Source organism: Mustela putorius, unplaced genomic scaffold (genome assembly GCF_011764305.1).
Source record: "Mustela putorius furo isolate JIRA1106 unplaced genomic scaffold, ASM1176430v1.1 tig00537227_pilon_pilon_pilon, whole genome shotgun sequence".
Classification (NCBI taxonomy): Eukaryota; Metazoa; Chordata; class Mammalia; order Carnivora; family Mustelidae; genus Mustela; species Mustela putorius.
This window is the reverse complement of record NW_025422368.1, coordinates 39,424,308-39,452,003: the sequence shown is the minus strand read 5'-3', so window position 1 is coordinate 39,452,003 and position 27,696 is coordinate 39,424,308. Positions and strand designations below refer to the sequence as shown.

General features: G+C 37.2%; 1 protein-coding gene across 3 annotated transcripts in view; it reads right to left on the bottom strand.

Annotated features, from left to right (window-relative positions):
• TBK1 (TANK binding kinase 1) overlaps nucleotides 1-27,696 on the bottom strand; it is a 48,809-nt gene that overhangs the window by 6,506 nt on the left and 14,607 nt on the right. For 2 of the 3 annotated variants that reach the window (XM_045072867.1, XM_004752494.3), the window contains 10 exons: nucleotides 27,442-27,571; nucleotides 24,467-24,648; nucleotides 17,116-17,276; nucleotides 13,086-13,196; nucleotides 9,725-9,904; nucleotides 7,036-7,232; nucleotides 4,749-4,807; nucleotides 4,393-4,484; nucleotides 1,188-1,289; nucleotides 377-455 (listed from right to left, as the gene is read on the bottom strand). In XM_045072867.1, coding sequence (XP_044928802.1) covers nucleotides 377-455; nucleotides 1,188-1,289; nucleotides 4,393-4,484; nucleotides 4,749-4,807; nucleotides 7,036-7,232; nucleotides 9,725-9,904; nucleotides 13,086-13,196; nucleotides 17,116-17,276; nucleotides 24,467-24,648; nucleotides 27,442-27,571 — 1,293 coding nt within the window. Of the gene's footprint in view, nucleotides 1-376; nucleotides 456-1,187; nucleotides 1,290-4,392; nucleotides 4,485-4,748; nucleotides 4,808-7,035; nucleotides 7,233-9,724; nucleotides 9,905-13,085; nucleotides 13,197-17,115; nucleotides 17,277-24,466; nucleotides 24,649-25,503; nucleotides 25,738-27,441; nucleotides 27,572-27,696 lie in introns of those variants that run through there. The other variant, XM_045072868.1, reaches the window with a different exon arrangement.

Sequence of the window (27,696 nt, the reverse complement as noted above, 5' to 3'; positions counted from 1 at the left end):
ATCCCAGGACCCTGGGATCACAACCCGAGCCGAAGGCAGCTTCTTAACCCACTGAGCCACCCAGGTGCCCCTATTTTTATTTTTAAATGCAAGGACAGTTTCTTGGTTTGATTTTCTACAGAGTATCACATGATAATAAAATAAGAGATTAACTAGTATTAATACATCTTATAAAGCATTTCTTACTCTAAATATCCTTTCTTAAAAAAACATGGAAAATACTTTCCATCATTCAATTAAGCTTGGTTCTTTACCTGTAAAATATGGTTAATACTCTGTATCTCATAGAGTTGTTGCAAAAGTCAAATAGAACCATTAGCATAGTTAACCATTAGCATAGCAAACCAATGACTGTCATAATTTTGTAAATACTTACTCTCAACAATTTGGTGTGTATGTCTGAAATTTCACCTAATTCTGCTGCTTCTAGGTTGATCTTCATCAACTTTTCATAACTGTATAAACAACAATTATGGAAAAATTAGCATAATGAATACATATATTTTAAAAGATGTTTTATAAATTGTATCTGAGTTTTTATGACAACTATTTGAGAATAAAATATTAAATGCAAAGCCTACAAGCAAAGATTCCAGAAAAAGTTGATGTCTCTGTAAAGAAGGAATTTCCAACAGTCTATGCCAAGAAAACAGTCAAAATACTAGACTGCAGAATGGCGGTCAATAGTACACACTGATTTCATTTGTTATATTTCCTCTGCAATATAAATAATACAGCCCAGGAAAATCTTAAAATATTCTGTTTCAAAAAACAGTCTCAGGGATAAGGTAAATTAATAAGTACTAGTAAACTAAAAGTAACCCCCAAATTCTGTAAATCCTAACAAAACACAGTTCTAGAACACCCCTTACCACTTCCTTTGTTAACTGCAGTTTTGTATTTTCCTATTCAGAGTGGCTGCTTTTGCAAGGTTAAAAAATGAGACATTTCTATGTCAGATTACCTTTTCCTTTGCAAAGGGTAGGAGAAAATGTCACCAATGTTCTTTTCTTACCGAGAAGACTCAATTTTGTCTTTGTAAGGAATTAACTTAATCTAAGGTTGTATCTTAATACAAATATTTGCAGAGCATACTGTATGATGCCAAGGATAACTAAATAAATGAAAGAGAAATGGGACAATATTTAACATTTTAACCAGTATTAGTATGGAGGTCATCTACTCACACTTTCACAGTTTTTTCAATGTTTCTGATGCAGAAATCCAATGTGATTACAACTTCTGTCTTTTTGTGAACAGTTTCATTATAATCATCTTTAACTAATTCTCTAAAAAATAATAATATTCTCATTAGTTCATCTAATGAATGATTTTTTTTCTAAAAACATTCAATTTATTTGCCAGAGAGACAGACAGCAAGAGAAGGAACACGAACAGGGGGAATGGGAAAGGGAGAAGCAGGCTTCCAGCTGAGCAGGGACTTGATCATAAGACCCTGGGATCATGACCTGAGACAAAGGCAGATGCTTAACGACTGAGCCACCCAGGTGCCCGTTTTTTTTTTTTTTAAGAATTATTTGTTTTCTCCTATCACTAATTGCACTACTGTTACTATTGTTCAGACAAATTTATTAACAATCTTGTTATATTATGAAAGCCAGTTCATCTACCCACTGCCTTGGGCTGAGTCTTGCCAATTCACTTTTTATTACTGAAAGCATCACTGTGACCCCTATGCTTTTCCAGGACACAAACTATTAATTACTACTTATTAAGAGTTTGGAAATCTAAGGCATTAAAATTATATTAAGGAATTAAAAAATCTATAATCACATGAAAAATCTATAATCACATGAATAAGCATTATGCCTTATACCACCAGAATTAATTTTAATTACTATTACGATCTCTCAAGAAGCAGAATGACATAGTAAATGATAAAACTGGAGGGCTTTTGGTTTACATTTAAGGTCAACAAACCAAACCTGTTTTTGCTAAGGATGACATTTATATTTTCAAAGGTTATAAAAACAAAGTAAAAACAAAGAAGAGAGGGGTGCCTGGGTGGCTCAGTCATTAAGCATCTGCCTTCGGCTCTGGTCATGATCCCAGGTCCTGGGATTGAGCCCCACATCGGGCTCCTTACCCAGCACAAAGCCTGCTTTCCCCTCTCCCATTCCCCCTGCTTGTGTTCCCTCTCTTGCTGTGTCTCCCTCAGTCAAATAAATAAATAAGATCTTTAAAAAACCCCCCAAAAACCCAAAGAGAACTTATGGAGCTCATGGAGTCTAAAATATTCATTAACGGAAAAAGTTTACCAACAGTGATCTATCTTAAAAACTATTAAAAAAAATTAAAAAAAAAACCCAAAACCAAAAAACAAAGCAAAAAACTATTTTCTCATGGCTTACTAAACTACAAGTTACGAGGTAAAAGAAATCCAAGCTTTATGGAGCAGTGACTGTGGTAGATAACAACCGCATGAACGTGAGAGAATAAGTAACAATACAAAAGTAAACAAAAGTAAATTTACAGTACAAAATTAAGTAAATTTACTTACAAAAGTAAACAGAATCAACACTTAAAAGAGTTTTCTAGAAATCATTTAGTAAAAATGAAGAGGCTTTTTAACAGAAAGAAAAAAAGCATAGGCTTACAAGCTGGGTATGTGAACACCTAAAAAACCCCATCAATTTATGGATTTAACACAGAGGTGACAGGCAAAAAAAGTGTCATTCTTCTTTCTTCTTAAAGCACCAGCAGAATGAGAATGATGAAACACTTCATACATGTTTTTGCAAGAAAGGATGAATAGGTGTGAGGCAGATATACATAAACTGTCACAAGCATGAAAGCCAAGTGGCATTATGAGCCCAGGGAACATGAGGCCAGTAGTATGTGTATATAAAATTCAAAAGCCTCAAATGATGTATAGAAACTGGAGGCACGATGTTCAAGGGAGACTATTTGTTCTCTGGTTCTAGCAGGTGAAAGACAGCATCTACAAATCATGAAAGGTAAAAAAGGTCAAGTCATACTCATCCACAGAACATTACTTAGGATTACTTTCAGTGAAGAGAATACTTAACTAGATGATCAATATTCTGACCTAGAATAACTATATTAAGTGAATTGGTAAAAAAGAAAAAGTTTTTTATTGCTTGTCAAAGTGAAGTGTGTATTTCACTGTATAATTTCACTTACATGAACAGTCTAGAATAGGCAAATCTATATAAATAGAAAGCATATTTGTGGTTGCCTGGGGATAGGAGGTTATGGGGGAAACAGGGTGTGGCTGCTCATGGGTATAGGATTTCTTTTTGGGGTGACAAAAATAATTTATAATGAGTGGTGATGGCTGCACAACTCTGTGAATGTACTAAAAACCACTGAATTATACACTTAAAAATGGGTGAACTAAACAGTATGAAATTGCAGCTCAATAACGCTATTAGAAAAATAAAGTTGAATGTACACTTCATTTGGGAAAAAGGCAAGAAAGAAAGGAAGATTCTGAGGACATAAACTCTAGAACAAGTACAGATTTTACTGCATCATAATAATGCCAAAGCCAGGGCAGCTGGGTAGCTCAGTCAGTTAAGTGTCTGCCTTTGGCTCAGGTCATGGTCCTGGGGTCCTAGGGTCCTGGTGTCAAGCCCTGTGACGGGCTCCCCTGCTCAGCAGAGAGCCTGCTTCTCCCTCTCCCTCTTCCCCTTGCTCATGCTCTTTCTCTCTCTCAATTAAATAAATAAAATCTTAAAAAACAAAACAAACATAAAAACAAAAAATGACAAAGCCTACCAAGACAGTGAAATGACAGCCCCAGTCAAGGTCCTTGGAAAAAGATTTTATTTACCATTACATTGTACAGTGTGGTATGTTTTAAAATTCAGATACTATTTGTCCTATCTGTCTCACAAGGTTGTTGTAGGTATCAAATGAAAAAAAGAGTTGCTAATTTTTTTTTTTTTTAAAGATTTTATTTATTTATTTGACACAGAGAGAGAGACATCACAAGTAGGCAGAGAGGCAGGCAGAGGGAGAGGGGGAAGCAGGCTCTCCACCAAGCAGAGAGCCCGACGTGGGGCTCGGTCCCAGGACCCTGAGACCATGACCTAACCAAAGGCAGAGGCTTAACCCACTGAGCCACCCAGGGGCCCCAGTTGTTAAATGTTTTGTAACCAAATGTGGAACAAATGTATCATCATAAAACCCAAGGGACAACTGGCTGGTTTTGCTGGTAGAGCATGTGACTCTTGATCTCAGGGTCACTGAGTTCAAGCCCCACTACTGCAGGCAGAGATTACTTAAAAACAAAACAAAATGAAACAATAAAAACCCCCAAGAACTTAACCCTACCTAGTCTGAAGAGGTAAAGTATCAATGATGGGGTGGTTACCACTTATTTTCAAATTTCAATTTCTTACTTACATCAACCATCGTATCCCCTTTCGCATTAATTCCTGATAAAGCAGCAAGGTACTGGCAACTTTACAGGCATAACACACAACTCCTGTTATTGCCTAATGAAGAAACACAATATTTGGTGCTAACTGTGGTACAGGATAAAAAAAAAAAAAAACTTCTACATAACAACTTTCCAGCTTATATATTTTTATATATAAAATATATAAATATATGTATACATAAATCATTTAAGTGAAAAATTTCCTAGATCACATACACATATGTAAAGATAATACATTTTACTGTTTCCACTATTGATAATTTTAATTCACATGTTTACAGAATAATTTTTTTTCATAGTAATTTAATTAAATACTAACCTTAGCCATGCTAGCATCCCCATCTAAATCGTAACGTGGATGTACTTTAGGGAGGGAAACTGAAATATGAAGTAAAATAATTAAAATCAGAAATAAATCATTTTGAATAGGTTACTATATCCTTTATATAGCAATTTTCAAAATTAAACATTAACCCCTAAATTAAACATTAGTAGCAAAACTCTTTAAAGTTCTTTTTTTTTGGACAACTATTTATTTATTTGAGAGGGGGAGAGAGACACTGAGAGAAAGAGAGAGAGTGAGCATGCATACACAGGAGCAGGGGGAGGAGAGAAGGAGACTCCCTGCTGAGCAGGGAGCCTGAAGCAGGGCTTGATCCCAGGACCCTGGGATCATGACCTGAAGGTAAACACTCAACCTACTGAGCCACCCAAGGAGCCTCAAAGTTCTTTTCCAGGTTAAAAAAAACAAAAACTCACTTGAAACAACACTCAATCCTTAACAATGAAGAAATTACCTGAAATATTTCTAAAGAGTTCAGTTTTTTCTTAAATGTTTTTCTACACAATAAGCTCAATGCTTCTCTTTTTAGATCTAAATCAAATCCCAAAGACCCAAACAGAAAAGTAAAAATCTGGGGGCTTTAAAATCTTTAAAAACAACAAAAAGATAAAAATCTGGGTAAACCAAAAGAATGAACAAGAATGAGCACACAAGTCAAAAAAGAGAAATATATCTAGTGGATAAACACATGCTAAAATGTGTTTGGTCTTAACAGTGGTTAGAGAAATATAAAATAAATGTCTGCTAAATTTTAAGAGAATGAAGAAAATAGTAATACATTCTCCTGGCAAGAGCACAACAAAACAGAATCTCTCTGAAAGTATCAGTAAAATGTGAAAAATAAAAAAATAAAAAATATAAATGGCAAAAAAAAAAAAAAAAAATCTGGGTAACCCTCACCCACCACCGGTAAGATTAATAATTTAAGATCTCAAAATGTAGGGGCACCTGGGTGGCTCAGTGGGTTAGGCTGCTGCCTTTGGCTCAGGTCATGATCGCAGGGTCCTGGGATCGAGTCCCGCATCGGGCTCTCTGCTCAGCAGGGGGCCTGCTTCCCTTCCTCTCTCTCTGCCTGCCTCTCTGCCTACTTGTGATTTCTCTCTGTCAAATAAATAAATAAAATCTTAAAAAAAAACCCACAAAACTCAAAATGTAGATCTAATTTTTCTTAGACTCCAAAGCCTGGCAAAATGTCCTAGTCACACTGGACACAATAAACATTTGCTCATATTTATGATATAAAAGGTTATTTTGAGTGTTAGTAAAATACTAAAAGCAGAGAGCTACAGTATAACATACATGGCAAACTATTTTACTATTTTTTTTTAAGGATTTTATTTGTTTATTTGACAGAGATCACAAGTGGGCAGAGACGCAAGTAGAGAGGGGGGGGGAAGCAGGCTCCCCACTGAGCAGAGAGCCCAATGCAGGGCTCGAACCCAGGACCCTGGGATCATGACCTGAGCTGAAGGCAGAGGCTTTAACCCACTGAGCCACCCAGGTGCCCCTTACCATTTTTTTTTAAAGATTTTATTTATTTATTTGACAAACAGAGATCACAAGTAGGCACAGAGGCAGGCAGAGAGAGAGGGAGGGAAGCAGGCTCCCTGCTGAGTAGAGAGCCCGATGTGGGAGTTGATCCCAGGACCCTGGGATCATGACCTGAGCCAAAAGCAGAGGCTTTAACCCACTGAGCCACCCAGGCGCCCCTCTTAACATTTTTTTTTTTTTTAAAGATTTTATTTATTTATTTGACAGAGAGAGAGAGGGAAGCACACTCCCTGTTAAGCAGAGAGCCTGATGCGGGGCTCGATCCCAGGACCCTGGGATCATGACCTGAGCCAAAAGCAGAGGCTTTAACCCACTGAGCCACCCAGGCGCCCCTCTTAACATTTTTTTTTTTTTTAAAGATTTTATTTATTTATTTGACAGAGAGAGAGAGGGAAGCACACTCCCTGTTAAGCAGAGAGCCTGATGCGGGGCTCGATCCCAGGACCCTGAGATCATGACCTGAGCCAAAGGCAGAGACCTAATCCACTGAGCTGCCCAGGTGCCCCATTTTTTGAAACAATATTGAAGGTCAAATTCTGTAGTCCTCAAAGACTCTTCAATTTTATTACTAGTCTCATTCAACTAATTTACAAAATAGTATTTATGAAAATTCTACATTACTATCATCATCAAGCTTTATGAAGATGCCAACTATTTCTACAGATCATTTTTTTTAATGGCTAGAAGTATCACTAAGAAAATCTCCACTTACTTTTCTCATATATCAATCCTATGGTATTCAGAGGTTCCCGACTTACTACAAAGATGGGATTTTCTTCCGTCGTTTTAGGGAAATGCTGTACCAGTCTTCCAGGTTCGACGACTAAACGTCGTCCCTCATATATAAGTTCTTGATTTGAAGAAATAATTTTGGTTTGTTTATACACCAGTTCATGAAATACAGTAGCACTGTGTGAGAAAAATTCAAAAGGACAACACATAATTGGGGTGGAGTAAGAACTTTTAAAATCTTTTTTTTTTTTTTTTTTTTTTTTGTGCTGAGTATAACAACATTCATTTCTACATGATACTTCAGATCATGGGCAGTCTATAGAGACACTGCTTTGTTGATGTGGGTACTATGATGTCTATTAAACTGAAAATTCCACATAACGTGTCTAGACAGCTATCAATTCCAAAATACTTTTATGTCTGAATAACCATGTTGGATATGTGTAAGATACAGGATTCTTAATGTTTACTAATGGGAACATGGCAGATCACTTTGGAGCATGGACTCTGGATCAGACTACATGGGTTCAAATTCCAGTTCTACTTACTTGCTGAATTACCTTCAGTTACTTAACTACTTTATGCTAAGTTTCCTCATTTTTATAAAACACGAGCAGTATCACCCACCTCACAGAACCATGGAAGATTTAATCCCTTTAACAGCTGAGAACAGTCTCTGAGATATGATTGTAGAATATGTTAAACGAATGAATAAAACCAGATTTTTTTCAAAATGATATTTTGGGGAAAAAGGCAGATTCTCCCTGAACTCTGCCCTCAATCCCAGGGCCCTGAGATCATCATGACCTGAGCCAAAATCAAGAGTCCGCTGCTTGACTGACTGAACCATCTAGGTGCCCCTATGATACACATTTATTCATGCTACTACATACCAAAACAAAGATGAATAATACACACCTACCTGTTATATTAATATTTTATTATATTGATGTTATATTTAATGTTTATATTATTATTATACATGTTACATATTAAAATCTAAAATATTATTTTATCTAATTGATTTTAGTCCTTGATAAATTAATTGCCAGTAAAGGTCTCTTTTTGAGTTTTATGAGACATCAAAACTGCTATCTGAATCTCCTCAAAACAGACACTGAGGTACATAGAATGGGTGTAATGTTTTTTTTCCCTTCATTTTATTTTATTTATTTATTTTTTAAATAAAAGATTTTATTTATTTGACAGAGAGAGATCACAAGTAGGCAGAGAGGCAGACAGAGAGGGAGGAAGGGAAGCAGACTGCCCGCTAAGCAGAGAGCTGAGGTAGGCTCGATCCCAGGACCCCGGGATCCTGACCAGAGCTGAAGGCAGAGGCTTCAACCCACTGAGCCACCCAGGCGTCCCTCCCCTTCATTTTATCTATTTATTTATTTTTATTTTTTAAAAAAGACTTATTTATTTATTTGACAGAGATCACAAGCACGCAGAGAAGCATCCAGAGAAAGAGGAGGAAGCAGGCTCCCTGCTGAGCAGAGAGCCCGATGCGGGGCTCAATCCCAAGACCCCGGGATCATGACCTAGCTGAAGGCAAAGGCCCTAACCCACTGAGCCACCCAGGCACCCCGCTCCCCTTCATTTCAAAAAACATTTGAGATCACTGTAGATTCAAGCAGTTTTGTTTTTTTAAAGATTTTATCTGACATACAGAGAGAGACAGAAACACAGTGAGAGAGAGAACACAAGCAGGGGGAGTGGGAGAGGGAAAAGCAGGGTTCCCACTGAGCAGAGAGCCCGATGTGGGGCTCGATCCTAAGACCCTGGGATCATGACCTGAGCCAAAGTTAGCTGCTTAACAACTGAGCCACCCAGGTGCCCCGATTCATGCAGTTCTAAGGAAAAAATACCCATTGATATTGTATACCCTTTGCCCAGTTTCCCCCAATGGTAACATCTTGCATATATTATAGTGTAATATTATAACCAGGATATTGATTCTTATATAGTCCATCTATGATTTCAGATATCCCTAGTTTTACATGTAAGTGTGTGTGTATTTAGTTATATGCAGTTCTATCAAATTGGTAGATTTTAAAAAATAATATAGGCATAATGTGTGTTTTTTTTAAGGTAAAACAAATACTTATTTCTCCAACACCTAATATGGGGTTTATGCCACATATATAAATAATAACATACTGATTATATTTAAGATACATGCTTTAATGTTTTTTAAGTGACAGGGTAATACTCTTAAGTTTTTTTTTGTTTTTTTTTTAAAGTAGGTTCTTTGCCTAACATGGGGTTTGAAATCAGGAACTGGAGATCAAGAGTCACAGGCTCCTCTGACTGAGCCAGCCAGGCAACCCTGACAGGGCAGCACTCTTAACCCAGCCCATCCATTGGTAGATGTTATCTGTGCTTAGGTGATTAAGAGAGAAGGCATAGAAACAATAACAGTCTTGTAAAACCTGCAGTTTAAGAAGAAACCAAGTTGACTACAAATTTTATAAAAGTAGAAAATTAATCCTTTCACTCTAAAAATAAGTGAATAAGAATTTACTAAGCATGCAGACTTAATTTCCTAAGTGGGAAGTGGGTGTCTTTGGAGAAGCTGAGACATCTTTTCCATTTCCTCTACTAATTTAGAAAGATAATTATAAAACACAACATTATGATATAGGATGAAAACATAAAGAGGTACTTACGTATTATAGCTATGAATATAAATCTTATGAGCTGTCATTTGTTGCAGTGAAAAAACATGAATTATCATTCGATGAAGTATATCACTAGTTTCTGCAAAAAACTGGTCAAAACCCCAACATTTTTCCTGATCTGCCTCCAGGATGTTTGCAAGAACAGGGGTAAGTAGAACCTGAAGACCCCTAAAAGAGTATTGAAAAAGTTACTTGAAAAGTGAATGTTGCATTTTCTCTAGATACAAAAATATTAATATTTACCAACAAATCAAAGTAACTTCTATTGCTTAAGCTTGATCTAAAATTTTTTTAAAGAAATTTTATTTATTTGAGAGAGAGAAGGAGAGAGAGAGAGAGAGAGACAGCATAACTGGGGTGAGGGGCAGAGGGAGAGGGAGAAGCAGGCTCCCCAATGAGCAGGGATTCTGGGACTCAAGGATCATGACGTGAATGAAAGGCAGACACTTAACTGACTAAACCACCTAGGCGCCCCTGATCTAAAATTTTAAAAAATCTGCCAACTTTTCAGAAAGTCAGGTAGCCTTGGTTTAAAATTACTTGTCAATGAATCAGAGGTTATGGTATATTTAATGTTAACTTATCTTCTACTGATTATTTTATTTGCTCCTTCCCAAGTTTTCTCACTTTTCCAAACACTCCAATGTTATATATCCATGGCCATCAAGACAAGATCAGTGGATTAGAACCAGGCAGTGATGAGGATAAGATAATGGCTTAATTTCAAGGTCTTCAATATTCTTTTAATATTGCTAATATATAATTTTTAATGTTGAATTTATATACTTTTGTAGTATACTTTTTTGGTAGTATATTTCTTTAGGAAGTAAAATTGATATACTAGATCAATGAGTGTCACTTTAACTAGAGATAATCTTTGACTAATAAGCTTAAATTTTTTAAAAATAAAAAAGAATGTAAAGATTTTTAAAAAATTAACATATAATGTATTATTTGCTTCAGGGGTACAGGTCTGTTAATCAACAGTCAAGACTTATTTTTTCTCATGCTTTCACTGAATTATACAATACACTCAAAAAGACTCTCAATTATGGAATTTCAAAGTTTTTTTATATATTTGTACATATATATACATACATACATATATATTTATTTATTTTTAAATGCAGGCTCCATGCCTAGCATGGGGCCCAATGTGGGGTGTGAACTCACAACCCTGAGATCAAGACCTGATGTGAATTCAAGAGTCGGGCGCTTAACTGAGCCACCCAGGTGCCCCTAAAATATATTCTTGACTATGTAACAGACACTGGAATAATTCCTTGGTGGCTTAGTAACAATTAGAGGTGGACAGGTGATAGCAGGCAAATTAGTTACATGAGAACCAGAAATCTTTGCTATCGGTCTCTCTTCCTACTGTGCTTTCAAAGCTTTGAGAATGTGAGTCTGAGAATGGCAGCAGCTACCTTGTGGCTGCCAGCAAAGAGCCTGACCTAGAGTAAAGACGAATCAGAGAAAAGGAGATGTGAATGATTTGAATAGACTAAGTCTTGACGTCACAGTCTGAGTCCAAGGATTCAGCTGGGCTTTGAGTCATATACACATATGAACTTTCAATTACAAAGTCAATCTACATCCTTTTTCACTTAAACCAGCTGAATTAGGTCTTTCTCAATTGCTACCCAGTCTTGGCTAATATATATAGTGACTGTTACTTTTTTTTAACAGTTGTTCTATTTTTCATAGTTGTTTTCATTGCTGATTTGTAGTACTTAAAGTACTTACTATTTCAAAAAAAGATTATATAACATACTTTCCGGTATCTAATCAATTTTTATAAAAGAATTTGTAACTCGGTATGCTAAACACTGATAGGTAACACCTGCATCCTGAAATATACAATCTGTAGTTCAGATTGTCAAATTACTCATTCTGAATTTCAGAAATATAATGATTAGCCAATGCTCACTTCCTGACCCTTTGACATTTTATCAATTTTGCCTGAAATTCCAAAAATGAGTATTTTCTAAAACAAAATTTAACATAAACCACTATTAAAACGTTCAAGTTCTGCTCTCCAATCAAATGAATTTCTCTGGATAATTCTGGCTTCATGACCCAATTTCATTTTGGAGAACTTTTTTAAACACACAAAAATGAAATTGTCAGAATAGTGGTTCTCAAAAACTGATTTTATACCATGTGGTACACCTGACACCAATATAACACTGTGCGTAAACTATACTCAAAAAAAATTTTTTTAAGCCCCCCAAAAAGATTTTAGCAGAACTCTTAGTTTAAATGAGTATCACAGACATCAAAAATATAAAACAGTAATAGATGATATTTTATTAGCTTATGATATATATGGTTTTTTGGATGTATATGGTTTAAGTGAGTAATATCTAATATTTAAAATATTAAATATTTAAATTTATTTATTTATTTGTAGAAAATCATATAAAAAGCATCCACAAATTACAATGGATGTTAAGCCAGTAAATCATAACCTATGTTACTTGTAGATTATAAAACTGCCAGACTCAGGAAAAATGGAAGTCAATTCAGTAATCAGAAATTCTAATATTGATGAGTGTCTTGGGTTTATTTCCAGAATAAAACCCAAAATAATCTACTCTCTAAATTTCTTTTCCTTAAATTTTTCTTTGTGGTAACAATTCATGTCTGACAATAAAATTTTTTTGAGTTCTGCTTGCTAAGTTAAATTAAGACCCACGTGAACATTTGAAACTGTGAAAACAGTAGTAGAAAAGTATTAATTCTCACCTTTTCAATAATATAAATACTTTTAAAAATGAGAATACTAAACTTTTTTTTTTTAAGATTTTATTTATTTATTTGACAGAGAGCACAAGTAGGCAGAGCAGCAGGCAGTGGGAGAGGGAGAAACAGGCTCTCCACGGAGAAGGGAGTCCAATGCGGGACTCGATCCCAGGACCCTGGGATTATGACCCAAGCTGAAGGGAGCCGCCCAACCGACTGAGCCATCCCTAAACTTCATGACTGTTTTTTAGAACTCTAGTTATTACTATCTGCACCACTATTTGTGGTCTGTCCATATGGATGGTCAGTACAAAATATACCAAGGTCCTAAGCGAAATTTCTACATTGGACAGAATTCTAAGACTAGTGATTAGCAATATCAAAAATGTTTGCCCTGTATCCTAAGAGATCTGATAAAACTATTTATATACATCTATAAATCTTTACATTGCCACAAAGACAAACACCACACTTCAAAGTATGCCTAAAACATAGTAACATCTTAAAAAAAACGCAAACCAAACCATACTGAGTATTTGCAATTTTAGTCAACAAAGATCTCAAACATCAAAGTGCAAAAGAGAACTGGATACACCATACTGACCGAGAAAGACTACAAGAAATAGGCATGTCTCCACTCCAGTCGATTGGTCCATTTTCTGCTTTCTGTACGCCAGATATTGCACCAGAAGGCTTTCCGGTAATTATTTTATACCTTGGGAGGAATAAATGCAGAATAAAATAAGTAGTTTATTATTTCATAGTATATCAATGAGCTTTGCAAAAATATTTCCTCAGTTGCACCTACAATTATCTACTAGACGAAACTTTGTGATTGATGTTCACAGGATCCATAAAACAATCAAAATACTTTGAATCTGACTGACTGAAGTAGAATAGTGGTTGTACGATTATTTTATATATGCCATAATTAATTTTCATTGGGATCTCAGAGTGCCATATAACAGATCTTGATGTTCACAACAAAAATATTAATTTTTCCATCTGAAAAAATCGAGCAAACACAAAAAAGTTATGTTACAGAATGTTTCTAGGCCATAAAAATCCCTTTTACCCATATTATCCAAAGCAGTCAACTGGACTATGAAATTACCGCAGAATGAACAGTAGAATTTTTTCCTTTTAAAAGAAGACAACACTATACACAGCACAGTATCACAAACATTCTTTGCAAATTGAAAAAATATTAACACATACAATAGGCGTGTGTGCCAAAATTAAAGGCCAAATTTAACTGGATCCTTGAGGTAGGTGATAAAAATAAAGATGGCCTAGAGAAAGAGCTGGAGGGGGAAGCAAAAGAATACCATAAAGATGGGGGAAGTCAATGAGAGCAGCCTGGCAGGTTTCAGCACTTTTCTAAACAAAACCTGAGAGTGGGAGAGAAAGAAGGGTTCCATGCTTTCAAAAATACTTTCCTCCAGATGAAAATGCAAGACATAATACATCAGTCTTACATAAGTTTATAGACATTATTTCTAGCATATTTTTTTAAAAATACTTTTTTATTTGACAGAGAGAGAGAGAGAGAGCACGAGATGGGGGAGGGCCAGAGGGAGTAGACTGCATGCTGAGCAGGGGAGCCTCGAAGTGGGGCTTGATCCCAGGACCCTGAGATCATGACGTGTGCCAAAGGCAGACACTCAACTGACTGAGCCACCAGGCACCTTTCTAGCACAATTTTTTATTTGTTTGTTTCATGTGCTCTGAGCGTATCAATATATTCTCTAAAAAAGCACAAGACACCAGGTACCGCTGATTTGGACCACTTGCTGCTTCTACAGGAGAGGCAGCAGGAGTTTTGCCTTAACATAGTTTTCACAGAAGGAATTTAATGTGAAAAGTAAGTTGCATTCATATGAGAAAGATCTGACTGTGGAAGAATAAGTAGAGATATGTGAGATTAATGCAAAAAAGAAGTGAAGAGAATGATGGCAGAACCCTTAAAATATTTGGAAAAGCTTTACTAATTTTGCTAAGACGCCTAAGTAAATACACTAATAAAATGTAAATGATAGGCTGAGGGAATGACACTGCTATAATGTGAAACAAAAGCATCCTTCAATAGTAAAACAGTCTTTATTACTATTTCAAGCACCTCAGAACATTATCAGTGTTCATGAAAATCTGTGCATATAAAGAAATAAATTCTTCTGGGGTGCCTGGGTGGCTCAGTGGGTTGAAACCTCTGCCTTCAGCTCGAGTCACGATCCCAGGGTCCTGGGATTGAGCCCCATGTCGGGCTCTCTGCTCCGCGGGGAGCCTGCTTCCTCCTCTCTCTCTCTCTCTGCCTGCCTCTCTGCCTACTTGTGATCTGTCTGTCAAATAAATAAATAAAATCTTAAAAAAAAAAAAAAAGAAATTCTTCTAATGGTATATCTGTGCACATGATGACAAAATTATCGGGTATTCCTAGCTGCTGATGAGTCACATGTTTCCTTCCTTAGGGAGCATCATGTTTTTATTTAAACCATTTTTAGGGCAGCAAGAAATGTGCAAAAGCTTTAAAGTGTAGGTGTGACAAAAACATGATTAAACTGTTAGGTACAATTTACGTTTAATGAGAAAAACACAAATTGACTCTCAGCCTTCATTAATGAAGAGATTTTATAAAATGGGGACTGCTACAAAGCAGGCTCAAAATAACGTTATACCAAAATCATCAGTACAGTAATGGATGTCTTCCTCCCATGAATATGCAGACTGTTCTTGCTGAAAACATTTAGATAGCCAGCTTTTAGCAAAAGTCATTGCATCAGCTGGTTTTACCTCCTCAAATCAACAAACAGAAAAATATCCTTCTCTCTCGATTTCCTAAAGTAAGATTAGATGAAAGATCATATTTTTATAGTTGTGATTACTGAAGTCATGTTTGCTTACAAAATGCAGGGGTAAATACAAAGGTCTGAGAAATGTTAAGATCTAAAGAATGATTGGACACACTGGGATGTCAGTGAGTTACTATCCCAGAACATGCTCTAAACAACATTTATAACCTTATAGTTTTATGTGTACACAGATTAGCTACTTCTCACAACACAGGCTCATTCACTAATTTCTTTTATGATAAAAAGATATATGATTGGTGTACAGATGTTTATAAAAAATTTTACATCTAAGCGTGCCTGGGTGGCTCAGTCAGTTAAACATCTGCCTTCAGCTCGGGTCATGATCTTGGGGTCCTGGGATTGGGAGCCTGCTTCTCCCTCTCCCTTTGCTTGCTGCTCACCCTGCTTGCTTCTCTCTCTCCCTCTGTCAAATAAATAAGATCTTTAAAAAAAATTTCATATCTAGAATTCCATCTCTTTCCTTCTTTTTACTTTTTAAAATTTTATTTGAGAGAGGGAGCTTAAGAGAGAAAGCAGAGAGAGCACAGAGGGTGGAGGTTGGGGTAAAGGGGCAGAGGAAGAGGGAGAAGCAGGCTCCCCGCTGAGCAAGGAGCCCGAAGTGGGGCTCGATCCCAGGATCATGACCTGAGCCAAAGGCAGACCCTTAATCCCCTGAGTAGAAGGCCGACACTACCCAGGCACCTCTCTTTTTCTCCTTTATTTGGTTTACAACAGTGATTTTATACACAGTAACTATTTCCCATTAATTATGGCAGTACATAAAGGTATAATGTACTAGTAAAATACATTGTCTTTGACCGAAACCACACAGAAAAAAACTTATTAAATGTTATATATGTATATTAAATGTTATTTCTGAAATGGTAAAAAAAAAATCAGATCAGTTCAGGGTAAAAATTTTTTTCTTTCTTTTTAAAAATTTTCTTTTTAAATTTCATTTTTTAAAAGATTTTATTTATTTAGTTGACAGAGAGAGCTAGAGAGGGAACACAAGCAGGGTGAGTGGGAGAGGGAGAAGCAGGCAACGCACCGAGCAGGGAGCCTGATGCAAGGCTCGATCCCAGGACCCTGGGATCATGACCTGAGCCAAAGGCAGACGCTTAACGACTGTGCCACCCAGGTGCGCTGTTTTTAAAATTTTATTTCTTTTAGATCTGGTTTTAGATCTAATGGTTTTAACAGAAATACTATTTTTTTTTTCAGTTATATAAATGAAAAAGTAGTATAGTACTTCTATAGAAGTAGTACACAAAGAGAAATAAACGGTGTGCTGAAATAGACTCCAGAAAGCAGGGTATTTTTAATAATGGACCAAAGGCTGGGACACCTGGGTGGCTCAGTTGGTTAAGCAGCTGCCTTCGGCTCAGGTCATGATCCCAGCGTGCTGGGATCGAGTCCCACATCAGGATCCTTGTTCAGCGGGGAGCCTGCTTCTCCCTCTGCCTCTGCCTGTCATTCTGTCTGCCTGTGCTCGCTCTCTCCCCCTCTCTCTCTCTGATAAATAAATAAAACCTTAAAAAAAAAAAAAAATAATGGACCAAAGGCTGATGCCATTTACACTTTGTATATAAGATACTTAAACACAATATGAAAAATTATGCCTATATATTTTATAAAGCTGTATTCTTATTCAAAACAAAATAGATTAATACATCAGAAATGATGGCTAAAATCAATATTGATTAGTATACACCCCAAAGTATGATGACACAAAGACAGAAATACATTTTTAAAATTGTTTTGAATTTTAGAGAAACCACTTACATCACTTCCTTATTCCTACGTGGCCCTTCAAATGGTCTAAATGGCAGGGATCCAGTAGCTGCATGGTAAAATGTTACCCCAATGCTCCAAAGATCAACTGTTGCTCCATACTTCTTCTGATGATCTTTTCTCAGTACTGCTCTCTCATACATATCAGGATGCTTTAAAAAAAGGATGAAGAAACGAACTTGTGTTCTATAGTAATACATTACACACAAATGGGTAATCAATAACACCTACAAATTCCACCATATTTTCCTTATAATTTCACTTTCCCAATCTAAAAAAGACAATTTCATGTTTTCTTTTCCCTCCTCAAGCCTCCAAACTATCCCTGACTCTCAATTTTGAAACCTCACTTCATACTTCAGCGAGGAAATGGAAGCAATCAGAGATCAATTCTCCCTATGCCTTTTATGAAATACCAACCTATCTGAATCTGTGTCCAGACTCCAGGCCTACTTTCCAGTTATGATGGAACTGCTCCTGTTAAGGGCTAACTTTTCCATCTGTGCTGTGGAACCTACCCTATTGAGACTCACCAATTCCAGAAATCAGCTCCTGCAATTAACCCTTTTTATAATAAAATATAAGTATCAATTTCCCCCTACTGGATCATTCCTTTCAGCTTACATACATGCTTTAAGATCTCCCATTTTCCTTCTCTTTTTGGAAGGGGGTGGCGGTAGAAGGAGAAGGGGGAGAGAATCGTAAGCAGGCTCCACACCCAGCGCAGAGCCTGATGCATGACTTGATCTTGCGATCCTGAGATCATGACCTTAGCTGAAATCAAGAGCCACCCAGGTGCCCCTAGAATCCCCCCCTTTTTTTTAAAAAGCCCTAAACTGACCCCACCACCCTTTCTACATATGACCCAATTCTCTGCTTCCCATCATAGTAAAACTTCTCAAAATAGCTGTTTACATTTATAACTGTCTTATTTCCTCATCTCCTATTTAGGCCTATGGCATTTAATATTATTTATATACTCTAAGATTTTATTTATTTATTTCAGAGAGAGAGAGAGACAGCACAAGTAGGCAGAGTAGAGTGGCAGTCACAAGAAGCAGGCTCCTGCTGAGCATGGAGCCCAATATGGGGGCTTAATCCCAGGACCCCGGGCTCATGACCTGAGCAGAAGGCAGATGCTTAACCGACTGAGTCACCCGGGTGCCCCTTATCTAATACTTTAACTCCCAAAACTATCTCCCACCCTGAGCTCCAGATTCATATATTCTACTGTTTTCTCTAATATCTAAAAAGTAGCTCAAACTTCACATATCTAAAATAGACTCTTGGTCTCACTCTCAAACTGGTTTCCTTCTAATCTTTACCTTCTTAAGTAACCAGTACCACCATCTACCCAGTTGCTTATACCCCAAACCTTTCAGGCAGCCTTGATTCTTTTTCCTCGTCCCTGACATGCAGTCCATCAGAGCAAGTCAGATGGACTCTGAGATAAAAATAAAATTTTCTACAATGATTTCACAGACTAGCCTGACTGGGTTGACTGGGATGGAGCAACCCAGACAAGTAGCTGGTCTGATGTTGAACACATGACTTTAAGCCCAGGAGACACTATATGAGAGTTCTGGAGTAGAGACAAATCTTAGAAGACATGGCTTAGGAGCTTACAGATCCAGACAGAGATTCTGGTGGACATTAAGCCCCGCAGAGTATAACCAGGAGTCATACATGCTTTGCCTCTTGATACTTGCCTTCACAGAAGTGACGCATTAGAACTTTAAGATTCTGGAAAGATAAAGCTACAAGAGTGTATTATTATGGACCAAAGTAGAGCAGAGTTGACCAAAGATCTGATCATCCAAATCAGAACAAATGCCTTATGACACTGTGATATGTGGCTGTGGCCCAAGGGCCTGGGAACCAATGCAAATGGCACTACTAGGAGGGTGTTTCTAAATAACACAATCTATGAATCTGACTCCCAAAGGGTCACAATCCCTGGATTTTGTGTGTGGTGTATGGGAGGGGTGGGAGATGGGGATGGGGGATACTCTTTCGGGAAATACCCTTTATTTTTTTTTTAAGATTTTATTTATTTGAGACAGAATGAGAGAGAGAGAGAGAGAGAGCATGAGAGAGGAAGATCAGAGCGAGAAGCAGACTTCCTGCCAAGCAGGGAGCCTGATGCGGGACTTGATCATGACCTGAATGGAAGGCAGTTGCTTAACCAACAGAGACCTGAGTGGAAGGCAGTTGCTTAACCAACAGAGCCACCCAGGTGCCTGTGAAATAGATTTTAATGCAAAATCAAAAGAGGTGATAAGCATGAGGGGTTTGAATTGAGTGTCCAAACTTATGCCTACCAGACATATGGGGTACAAGTAGTTTTGCTGTTTTATGGTGTAGCACATAAACTACTGTCCTTAGAAGTGCTAGCCAGACCTTTGACCTAATAGATGGTACTTAGTGTATAAATGGGCTGTGAACAGAGTACCTGGATATGCCTGATAATCCTCTAGCACACGAGGAGTAGATACAGCGATTCTAAAAGAAGACAAAGGGGGAATCTCCCCAAAAGGTGCAATAATACACTACCTAACTGGTATAATTCCCTGCAGAGTGACTGAATGATACTGGCTTAATACAGAGTGGTTAGATGTATCTGTGTTCACTGGTTCTCTCCTGAAAGTAAGACTTGTGTTTCTGGAGGGTATGGTATTACTGGGCCTGGCCTTCCACACTTGGAATAGGAACATAAGAATAAACCTACTATAAAACTCTCATTTTATATTATTAAAATATCCATCATATTAAAAATGGAAGAATGAATGTTGACGTTTTCTTTGGACTTTCACAAACAAAGTCTGGTGGGAGATTAAACATCTGGCCTGGGAATTCCAGAATGAGAAATTTTTTCATTTAAATATAAGTATTTCTGTGGGGCATCTGGGTGGCTCAGTGGGTTAAGCCTCTGCCTTCAGCTCAGGTCATGATCCAGGATCCTCTCAGCTCAGCAGGGAACCTGCTTCCCCACCCCTTCTGCCTGCCTGCTTCTAATCTCTATCTGTCAAATAAATAAATAAAATCTTAAAAAAAAATAATACACACACACATATATAAATATTTCTAGATTGCTGAGCTTCAGGCTTTTATTTAACTCTTTTCTTTTTTTAAAGATTTTACTTATTTATTTGACAGACGGAGATCACAAGTAGGCAGAGAGAGAGGAAGAAGCAGGTTCCCCGCTGAGCAGAGAGCCCAATGTGGGGCTCGATCCCAGGACCCTGGGATCATGACCTGAGCCGAAGGCAGAGGCTTTAATCCACTGAGCCACCCAGGTGCCCCCTCTTTTCTTTTTTTAAAGATTTTATTTATTTATTGAACAGACAGAGATCACAAGGAGGCAGAGAGAGGAGGAAGCAGGCTCCCTGCTGAGTAGAGAGACCGATGCGGGGCTCAATCCCAGGACCCTGGGATCATGCCCTGAGTCGAAGGCAGAGGCCTTAACCCACTAAGCCACCCAGGTGCCCCTTACTGAACTCTTTTAATAATTTCTGGTATACTGTATTTGAAAACAGGGCTGGGCATAGTATGGAACAGAAAATAGATTAGAGCAAAATTTCAGCCTGGAGTTCAACATGAACTGCAGTTAAGCTAATGGTGTGTTCTTTCCATTTTAAGTTTGTTAAAAAGCAAAAGCTAAACTCTGGTCCTGGAAGGCTAAGTGAAAGAGTAATAGTTGGTAATGGGTGGTCAACCTCATAAAGGCTGGTAAGGAATGGCTGTTTTGCTTTCCATGGTAAATGGGAAGAGCTACTGCTATTGAGTAGGCAGAGATCAGAGATGAAAGACATCCTGCTTAACAGGGAATAGTTCTGAAAAATAAGCTTCTGATATCCAGCATGACTTTTGTCATCTCTATGTCCAATGTGGAACTCAAACTCACAACCCTGAGATCAAGAGTGCCACCCTGTACTGACTGGGCCAGCCAGGTGCCCCTACAGCATGACTTCTGAATATCCTGCCAGATAACTTGTATAGGTGAGAAGTCTATCATTCCATCTGATATATAAATATAAAATATATTTGTACACAGAGTATTTTTGTAGCTACAAGAATGCAGCTCTATGTCAACCTACTTTGTTTAGTTAGAAACCATGAAGAGTTACTCACTGCTTTGGAAAATCATGCCAGTGCCAACACCACCACTTGTGATGTGTGACTCATTAACAGAACACGCAAGTCATCACTGTACTTGCACTGGAAGTGGTAATGCACACAAGTGCAAGCATCAGATTTTTTAATGTCTGCTAGTGAAGCTGTTCCTAAACTTCCACATATTAAATATGATTTTATTTTCCCATATAATATTATTAAGATATTAGGTCATTTTCTTAATTAGGCATACAGGTTGATTATATCTAAGCATTTCATTTCAAGATACTGAAGGGAACATTGCAAAACATTTATTATAAAAAGGGAGCGATCATATGGAGTTGAAACCACTAGGCTGTATGTTCTGGCTAGCTTCTGCTTATAACTCCAACTCCAACCCAGGAATCTCATGCATCTTGTTCACCATGGAAGCTCCAGGGCCTCCAGTAGTGCCTGGCACACAGTAGGCACCCCATACATATTTGTTGGATGAATATAATCCATTTTGGGTATTCTTATTAAAAGATTATCAAAATATAAGTACAGACTAATTTGGGGTTATATACTGTTAACAGAACAATATTTATTTATTTATTTAACAGAACAATTTAAGATACCTTCATTCACACTAGACTTAGAATAATCTGAATAAAGCTATGGGGCAGCTATACTTTATTCTTCATGGTATAAGTTTACAACAGCAGAAGCCAACTGGAAAGAAGTCAGAATCCGAGACTTTCTTTCTTTCTTTTTTTTTTTTAAAGTAATCTCTATATCCAACTTGGGACTCAAATTCATGACCATGAGATCAAGAGTCAGATGCTCTACCAACTGAGCCACTGCAGTGCCCTTTAAGACTTTAAAGATAAAGTCCTGAGCCAGAAGCAATTAGTGATAGTTTTTTATTATAAACTTCCTGATTACATGTTAAATGTACTTATTACTTATTTTAAATTTTTGTTAATGAAATATGGTTGACATACAAGTTACATTGGTTTCAGGTATGTAACACAGTGATTAATAATTAGCGGGGCGCTTGGGTGGCTCAGTGGATAGAGCATGCAACTCTTGATCTCAGGGTTGTGAGTTTGAGCCCCACACTGGGTGGGAAGCCTACTTTAAAAAAATAATTCTAGGGGCACCTGGGTGGCTCAGTGGGTTGAGGCCTCTGCCTTCGGCTCAGGTCGTGATCCCAGGGTCCTGGGATCGAGTCCCGCATGGGCTCTCTGCTCAGCAGGGAGCCTGCTTCCTCCTCTTTCTCTGCCTACTTGTGATCTCTGTCTGTCAAATAAATAAATAAAATCTTAAAATAAATAAATAAATAAATAAAATAAAAAAATAATTCTAGGGGTGCATGGGTTGCTCAGTGGGTTAAAGCCTCTGCCTTCAGCTCAGGTCATGGTCTCAGGGTCCTGGAATCGAGCCCCACACCAGGCTCTCTGCTCAGCAGGAGCCTGCTGCTTCCCTCTCTCTCTGTCCACTTGTGATCTCTATCAAATAAATAAATATAAAAAAAATTCTAAATTAAAAACGTCTTTTTAAAAACCAACCAACCAACAAACAAACAAAATTCTATACATTACACAAAGCTCAGCACTGTATGTGTAGTTACCACAGGCAAAGAAAATGAAAGCAAAAATAAACTACTGGGACTACACCAAAATGAAAAGCTTTTGCACAGCAAAGGAAACCATCAATGAAACAAAAAAGGCAACCTACTAAATGGGTGAAGATATGTGCAAATGGTATCTCTGGGAAGGGGTTAATATCCAAGACGTATAAAGAACTCATACAGGGGCACCTAGCTGGTTTCATCAATGGAGTCTGCGACTCTTGATCTTGGGGTGTTAGTTCAAGCCGCTTGTTGGGTATAGAGATTACTTAAAAATAAAATCTTGGGTGCCTGGGTGGCTCAGTGGGTTAGGCTTCTGCCTTCGGCTTGGGTCATGATCCCGGGGTCCCAGGATCGAGCCTGAGCAGAAAGCCTGCTTCCTCTCTCTCCTCACCTGCCTCTCTGCCTACTTGTGGTCTCTATCTGTCAAATAAATAGGTGGAATCTTTAAAACAAACAAACAAATAAATAAATAAATAAAATATTAAAAAGAAAAAAAGAAGAACTCATACAACTCATAACCAAAAAACCATAAACCATCTAATTAACAAATGGGCAGAAGACCTGAAAAGACATTTTTCTGAAGAAGACATCCAGATGGCCAGTGGTCACAGGGAAAGATGCACAACATCACTCATCATCAGGGAAATGCAAATCAAACCTATGAGATACCACCTCATACAGGCCAGGATGGCCAGCATAAAAAGACAAGAAATGACAAGTGCTGGCAAGGATGTAAAGAAAAGGGGATCTTCAGGCACTGTTGGTGGGAATGTAAACTGGCACAGCCACTGTGGAAAACAGTATGGTGGTTCCTTGAAAAATTAAATATACTTACTTTTAAGTATATTTTCTTCAGTGGTTTTTTTTTGTTTTTTTTTTGTTTTGTTTTGTTTTTAAGATTTTATTTATTTATTTGACACAGAGAGAGATCACAAGTAGGCAGAGAGCCAGGCAGGGTTGGGGTGGGGGAAGCAGGCCCCCTGCCGAGCAGAGAGCCTGATGCAGGGCTCAATCCCCGACCCTGAGATCATGACCCAAGCTGAAGGCAGAGACTTAACCCACGGAGCCACCCAGGCACCCCTTCTTAAGTGTTTCAAATGCTTACTAACTTTATACAAACACACCTTACATAGTTTGAAACACAGACTTTTCTAGCTTTCTAGCATTTCAAGTTAGATCTTTTCAAAAGCATTTCATTTTTTGTTTCTTATAATGTTCCTTTCTGTCTTTCAATAACCAACCTCCCTGAATAGAATCTTCTGCTTCAGAATTATAACAAAATTTGCTCTATAGGGATATCATTATAACAAACTTGTAATAATATTAACTGCTGTGATCCAAAAAGGGGAGCATTTACTAGCTACATGCTTCTAAAACATATATATAGCTTTTTCTCTTAATATAGATCCACAGCATTAGAAAAATTAAAGAACTTGAGTGTTATAAAAGAAAAATTAACAGCATCGCTAGATGGCAATATCTAATTCCCTCATTACACACCATACACGAGAATAAAAGTTTAATTTTTGTCGTAAAAGTTAGTGACATTTTATAGTTGACCAGTCACCTATATTTACAACATATTCCGCTTTAAATAAGTGATACAGGACTTACCAAATATTCTTCTGTGCCATACAGAGAAACAAACTGCTCATCATCTTCTAATTCTCTAGCTGCACCAAAATCTGTGAGTTTGTACACAGACTGTCCATCTTCCCCTATAACACGCATGATATTCCCTGGCTTAATATCACGGTGCACTATGCCATTCTCTCGGAGATGATTCATTCCACCGACTTGATAAAATAAAACAAAGGAAATCATAATGTAGGCATCTATGTACATGGGTATGCACATCAAATTCATCCACATTCACTCAGTATGTTTTTCCGTAAGTTGGTCTAAAATCATTTTTACCAAAGAAATAACAGATGGTGTTTACATTTTGTATCTCATGTCTGAGAAACAGAGTTTAAGAATAAGGATCAATATGGTTTAGGGAAGACTCCAATCTCTCTTAATTAAATACTATTAGGAAATGGAACAAAATGGTCTTCAGCAAAAAGATTTCCTGAATTACTTCTGGTTATATACATGTGGGTAATGTGCCTAAACTTAAGAAAAATGATTCCTGAGAAATTGACAATCTTTCACCACACTTTCCTATTTCTTTAGCTTGGAGAAAAATTCCATAAAATAGTAAACTGGACTCAATACATAAAACAGTAAAAAATTAATTGAGGCAAAGTGTCAGATTGGCTTTCATAAGAATATATTTCTTACATGCTTAAAGCTGTTCTTCAAAGGTCATTTTCCTTTTTTCTTTTTTAAGGGTAAAGGGGCTACATTGCTGAAATTAATCTGTTTTGGCTAACTGACAAGCACTGCCACTGAACACTAGTTTGAAACATTTGACAGCTGATAGATGAATGTCCAAATATAACATACAAAAATAAGCTTATGGGTATCATAATGGGTTTCATATCAATTATGAAAATTCAGGGCTACCTGTACACTTAGGAAGTCATCAATTATCTATAACTTCTACTTGGTTAAATGGGTTGCAGCTTATATTGTTTTTCTCTTATCTTATCCTCACCTAAAGGGTCTCCACACTGCTTCCACTATCAAGTTCAAGAATTCCCACTAACCTTATGCCTTCTTTATCAAAGAAAGAATATGGACTTTTCCCATTCCTCAAATACTGATTCACTTCTCGTCAAGAAGATATTATTATTCCCTTTGGTTGCCATATTCTTCTTTTTTTTTTTAATAGCTTTGAGATGAAATTCATGTATCATTAAATTCAGACTTTTAAAGTATACAACTGAGTAGTTTTTAGAAGAGTCAAAGTGTACAACCATCATCACTATTTTCAGAACATTTTCATTATGCCAAAAAGAAACCCCATACCCGTTAGCAGTCACTCCTCATACCTGCCATCCCCTCAAACCCCTGGAAATGACTAATCTGCTTTCTGTTTCTATGGATTTGCCTATTCTGGACATTTTATATGAACAAAATAATAAATATTATGACCTTTGTGTCTGGTTTCCTTCACTTAGCATCATTTTTCAAGGTGCATCCATTTTATAGCATGTATCACTACTTTCTCTTTTTTTTAAAGTAAGCTCTAGGCCCAACTCATGACCCCAAGATCAAGAGTCACATGCTCCACCGACTGAGTGAGTCAAGTGCCCCATTTTTCTTTTTCATGAACGAGTAATATGTCATTGCATGGATAATGGACATTTTATTTATACATCAGTTGATGGACACTTGGGCTACTTCCATTTTTGGCTATTAGGAACTGGTAGACAAGTTTCTGTGTGGACAAGTTTTTAATTCTTGTAGGGAAATACCTAGCATTGGAATTGCTAAGTCCCATGGTAATTCTTTATTTAATCTTTTGAGGAACTGCTAGACTATTTTCCCAAGTGGCTGTACTTTTTTACGATCCAACACCTATATATTAGGGTCCAACTTTTTCACATCCTTGCCAACACCTGTTTTTGTTGTCTTTTTTTAAAAAAATAATTAATTAAGAGAGACAGAACATTTATGAGTAGAGGGAGGGGCAGAGGGAGAAGACCTTAAGTAGATTTGCTGCTGAGTGAGGAGCCCAAGACCAGGCTCAATCACATGACCCTGAGATCATCATCTGAACTGAAACCAAGGAATTGGACACTCAATGGAATGAGCCATCCAGGTGCCCATTTTATCTTTTTGATTTGGCCATGCTAGTGAGTATGAAGTAGTATCACTCTGTAGTTCTGATTTGCATTTCCCTAATGACTAATAATCTTGATTCTCTTTTTATGTTCTCATTGGCCATATATGTTCACCTTCTTTGGAAAGATGTTTATCATTTTTATTTATTTATTTTTATTTTTTACTTTTGCCCATTTTAAAATTGCACTGTCTTTTGATTAAGTTGTTAGGATCAAAATTCCTTATCGTATATGTGATTTGCAAATAACTTCTCTCATTCTGTGGGTTGTCTTTTCACTTACTTAATATTGTCCTCTGAAACACAAATGTTTTTAATGTTGATGAAGTCCAGCTTATCTATTTTTTCCTTGTGTATGTACACTCTAGGTGTTGTATCTAAGAAAGTACTGCAAAAAGATCTTTGGTTTTGAATACAAAAATAATATATTTACAATTCTTATGTCGTTAGGAGCACCTAGGTGTCTCAGTTGGTTAAGGGTTAGACTCGATTCTTGCTTGGGTCTTTATCTTGGGGTCATGAATTCAAGCCCCGTGTTGGGCTCCATGCTGAGTCTGGAGCCTACTTTAAAAAAAAAAATTATGGGGGCACGTGTGTGGCTCAGCTCATTAATAATCTGCCTCTGGCTCAAGTCATGATCCCAGGGTACTGGGATGGAGCCCAGCATCGGGCTCCCTGCTCAGTGTGGAGTCTGCTCCTCCCCCCACTCCTCCCACCACTCATGCTCTCTTTCTGTCTCTCAAATAAAATCTTAAAAAAAAAAAACCCTTATGTCATTAAATTATATACACATATAACTATAAAATCACACATCTATCTATATACACATATATTTATAAAATCACATAAATAAACGTACCCACATCTCGCAAAACAATTAAAAATTCAGACTCTGGTAGTCCATAGGCATTAGATGGCTCTTCTAAAACAGTGTATAAACTTCCGCATGGACAAAATTCCATAATAAGTACTTTATGTCTTGTTGTTGTCTGGAAAAAAAAAAATCACTGATTGGGACTCAATATAAAAGTTTTTATTATAAGCTAGTGCTTATCTGATTTCACTTAAATGGAGAATATGAACGCACTATGAATGCTTTACCTGGGATTTGTTA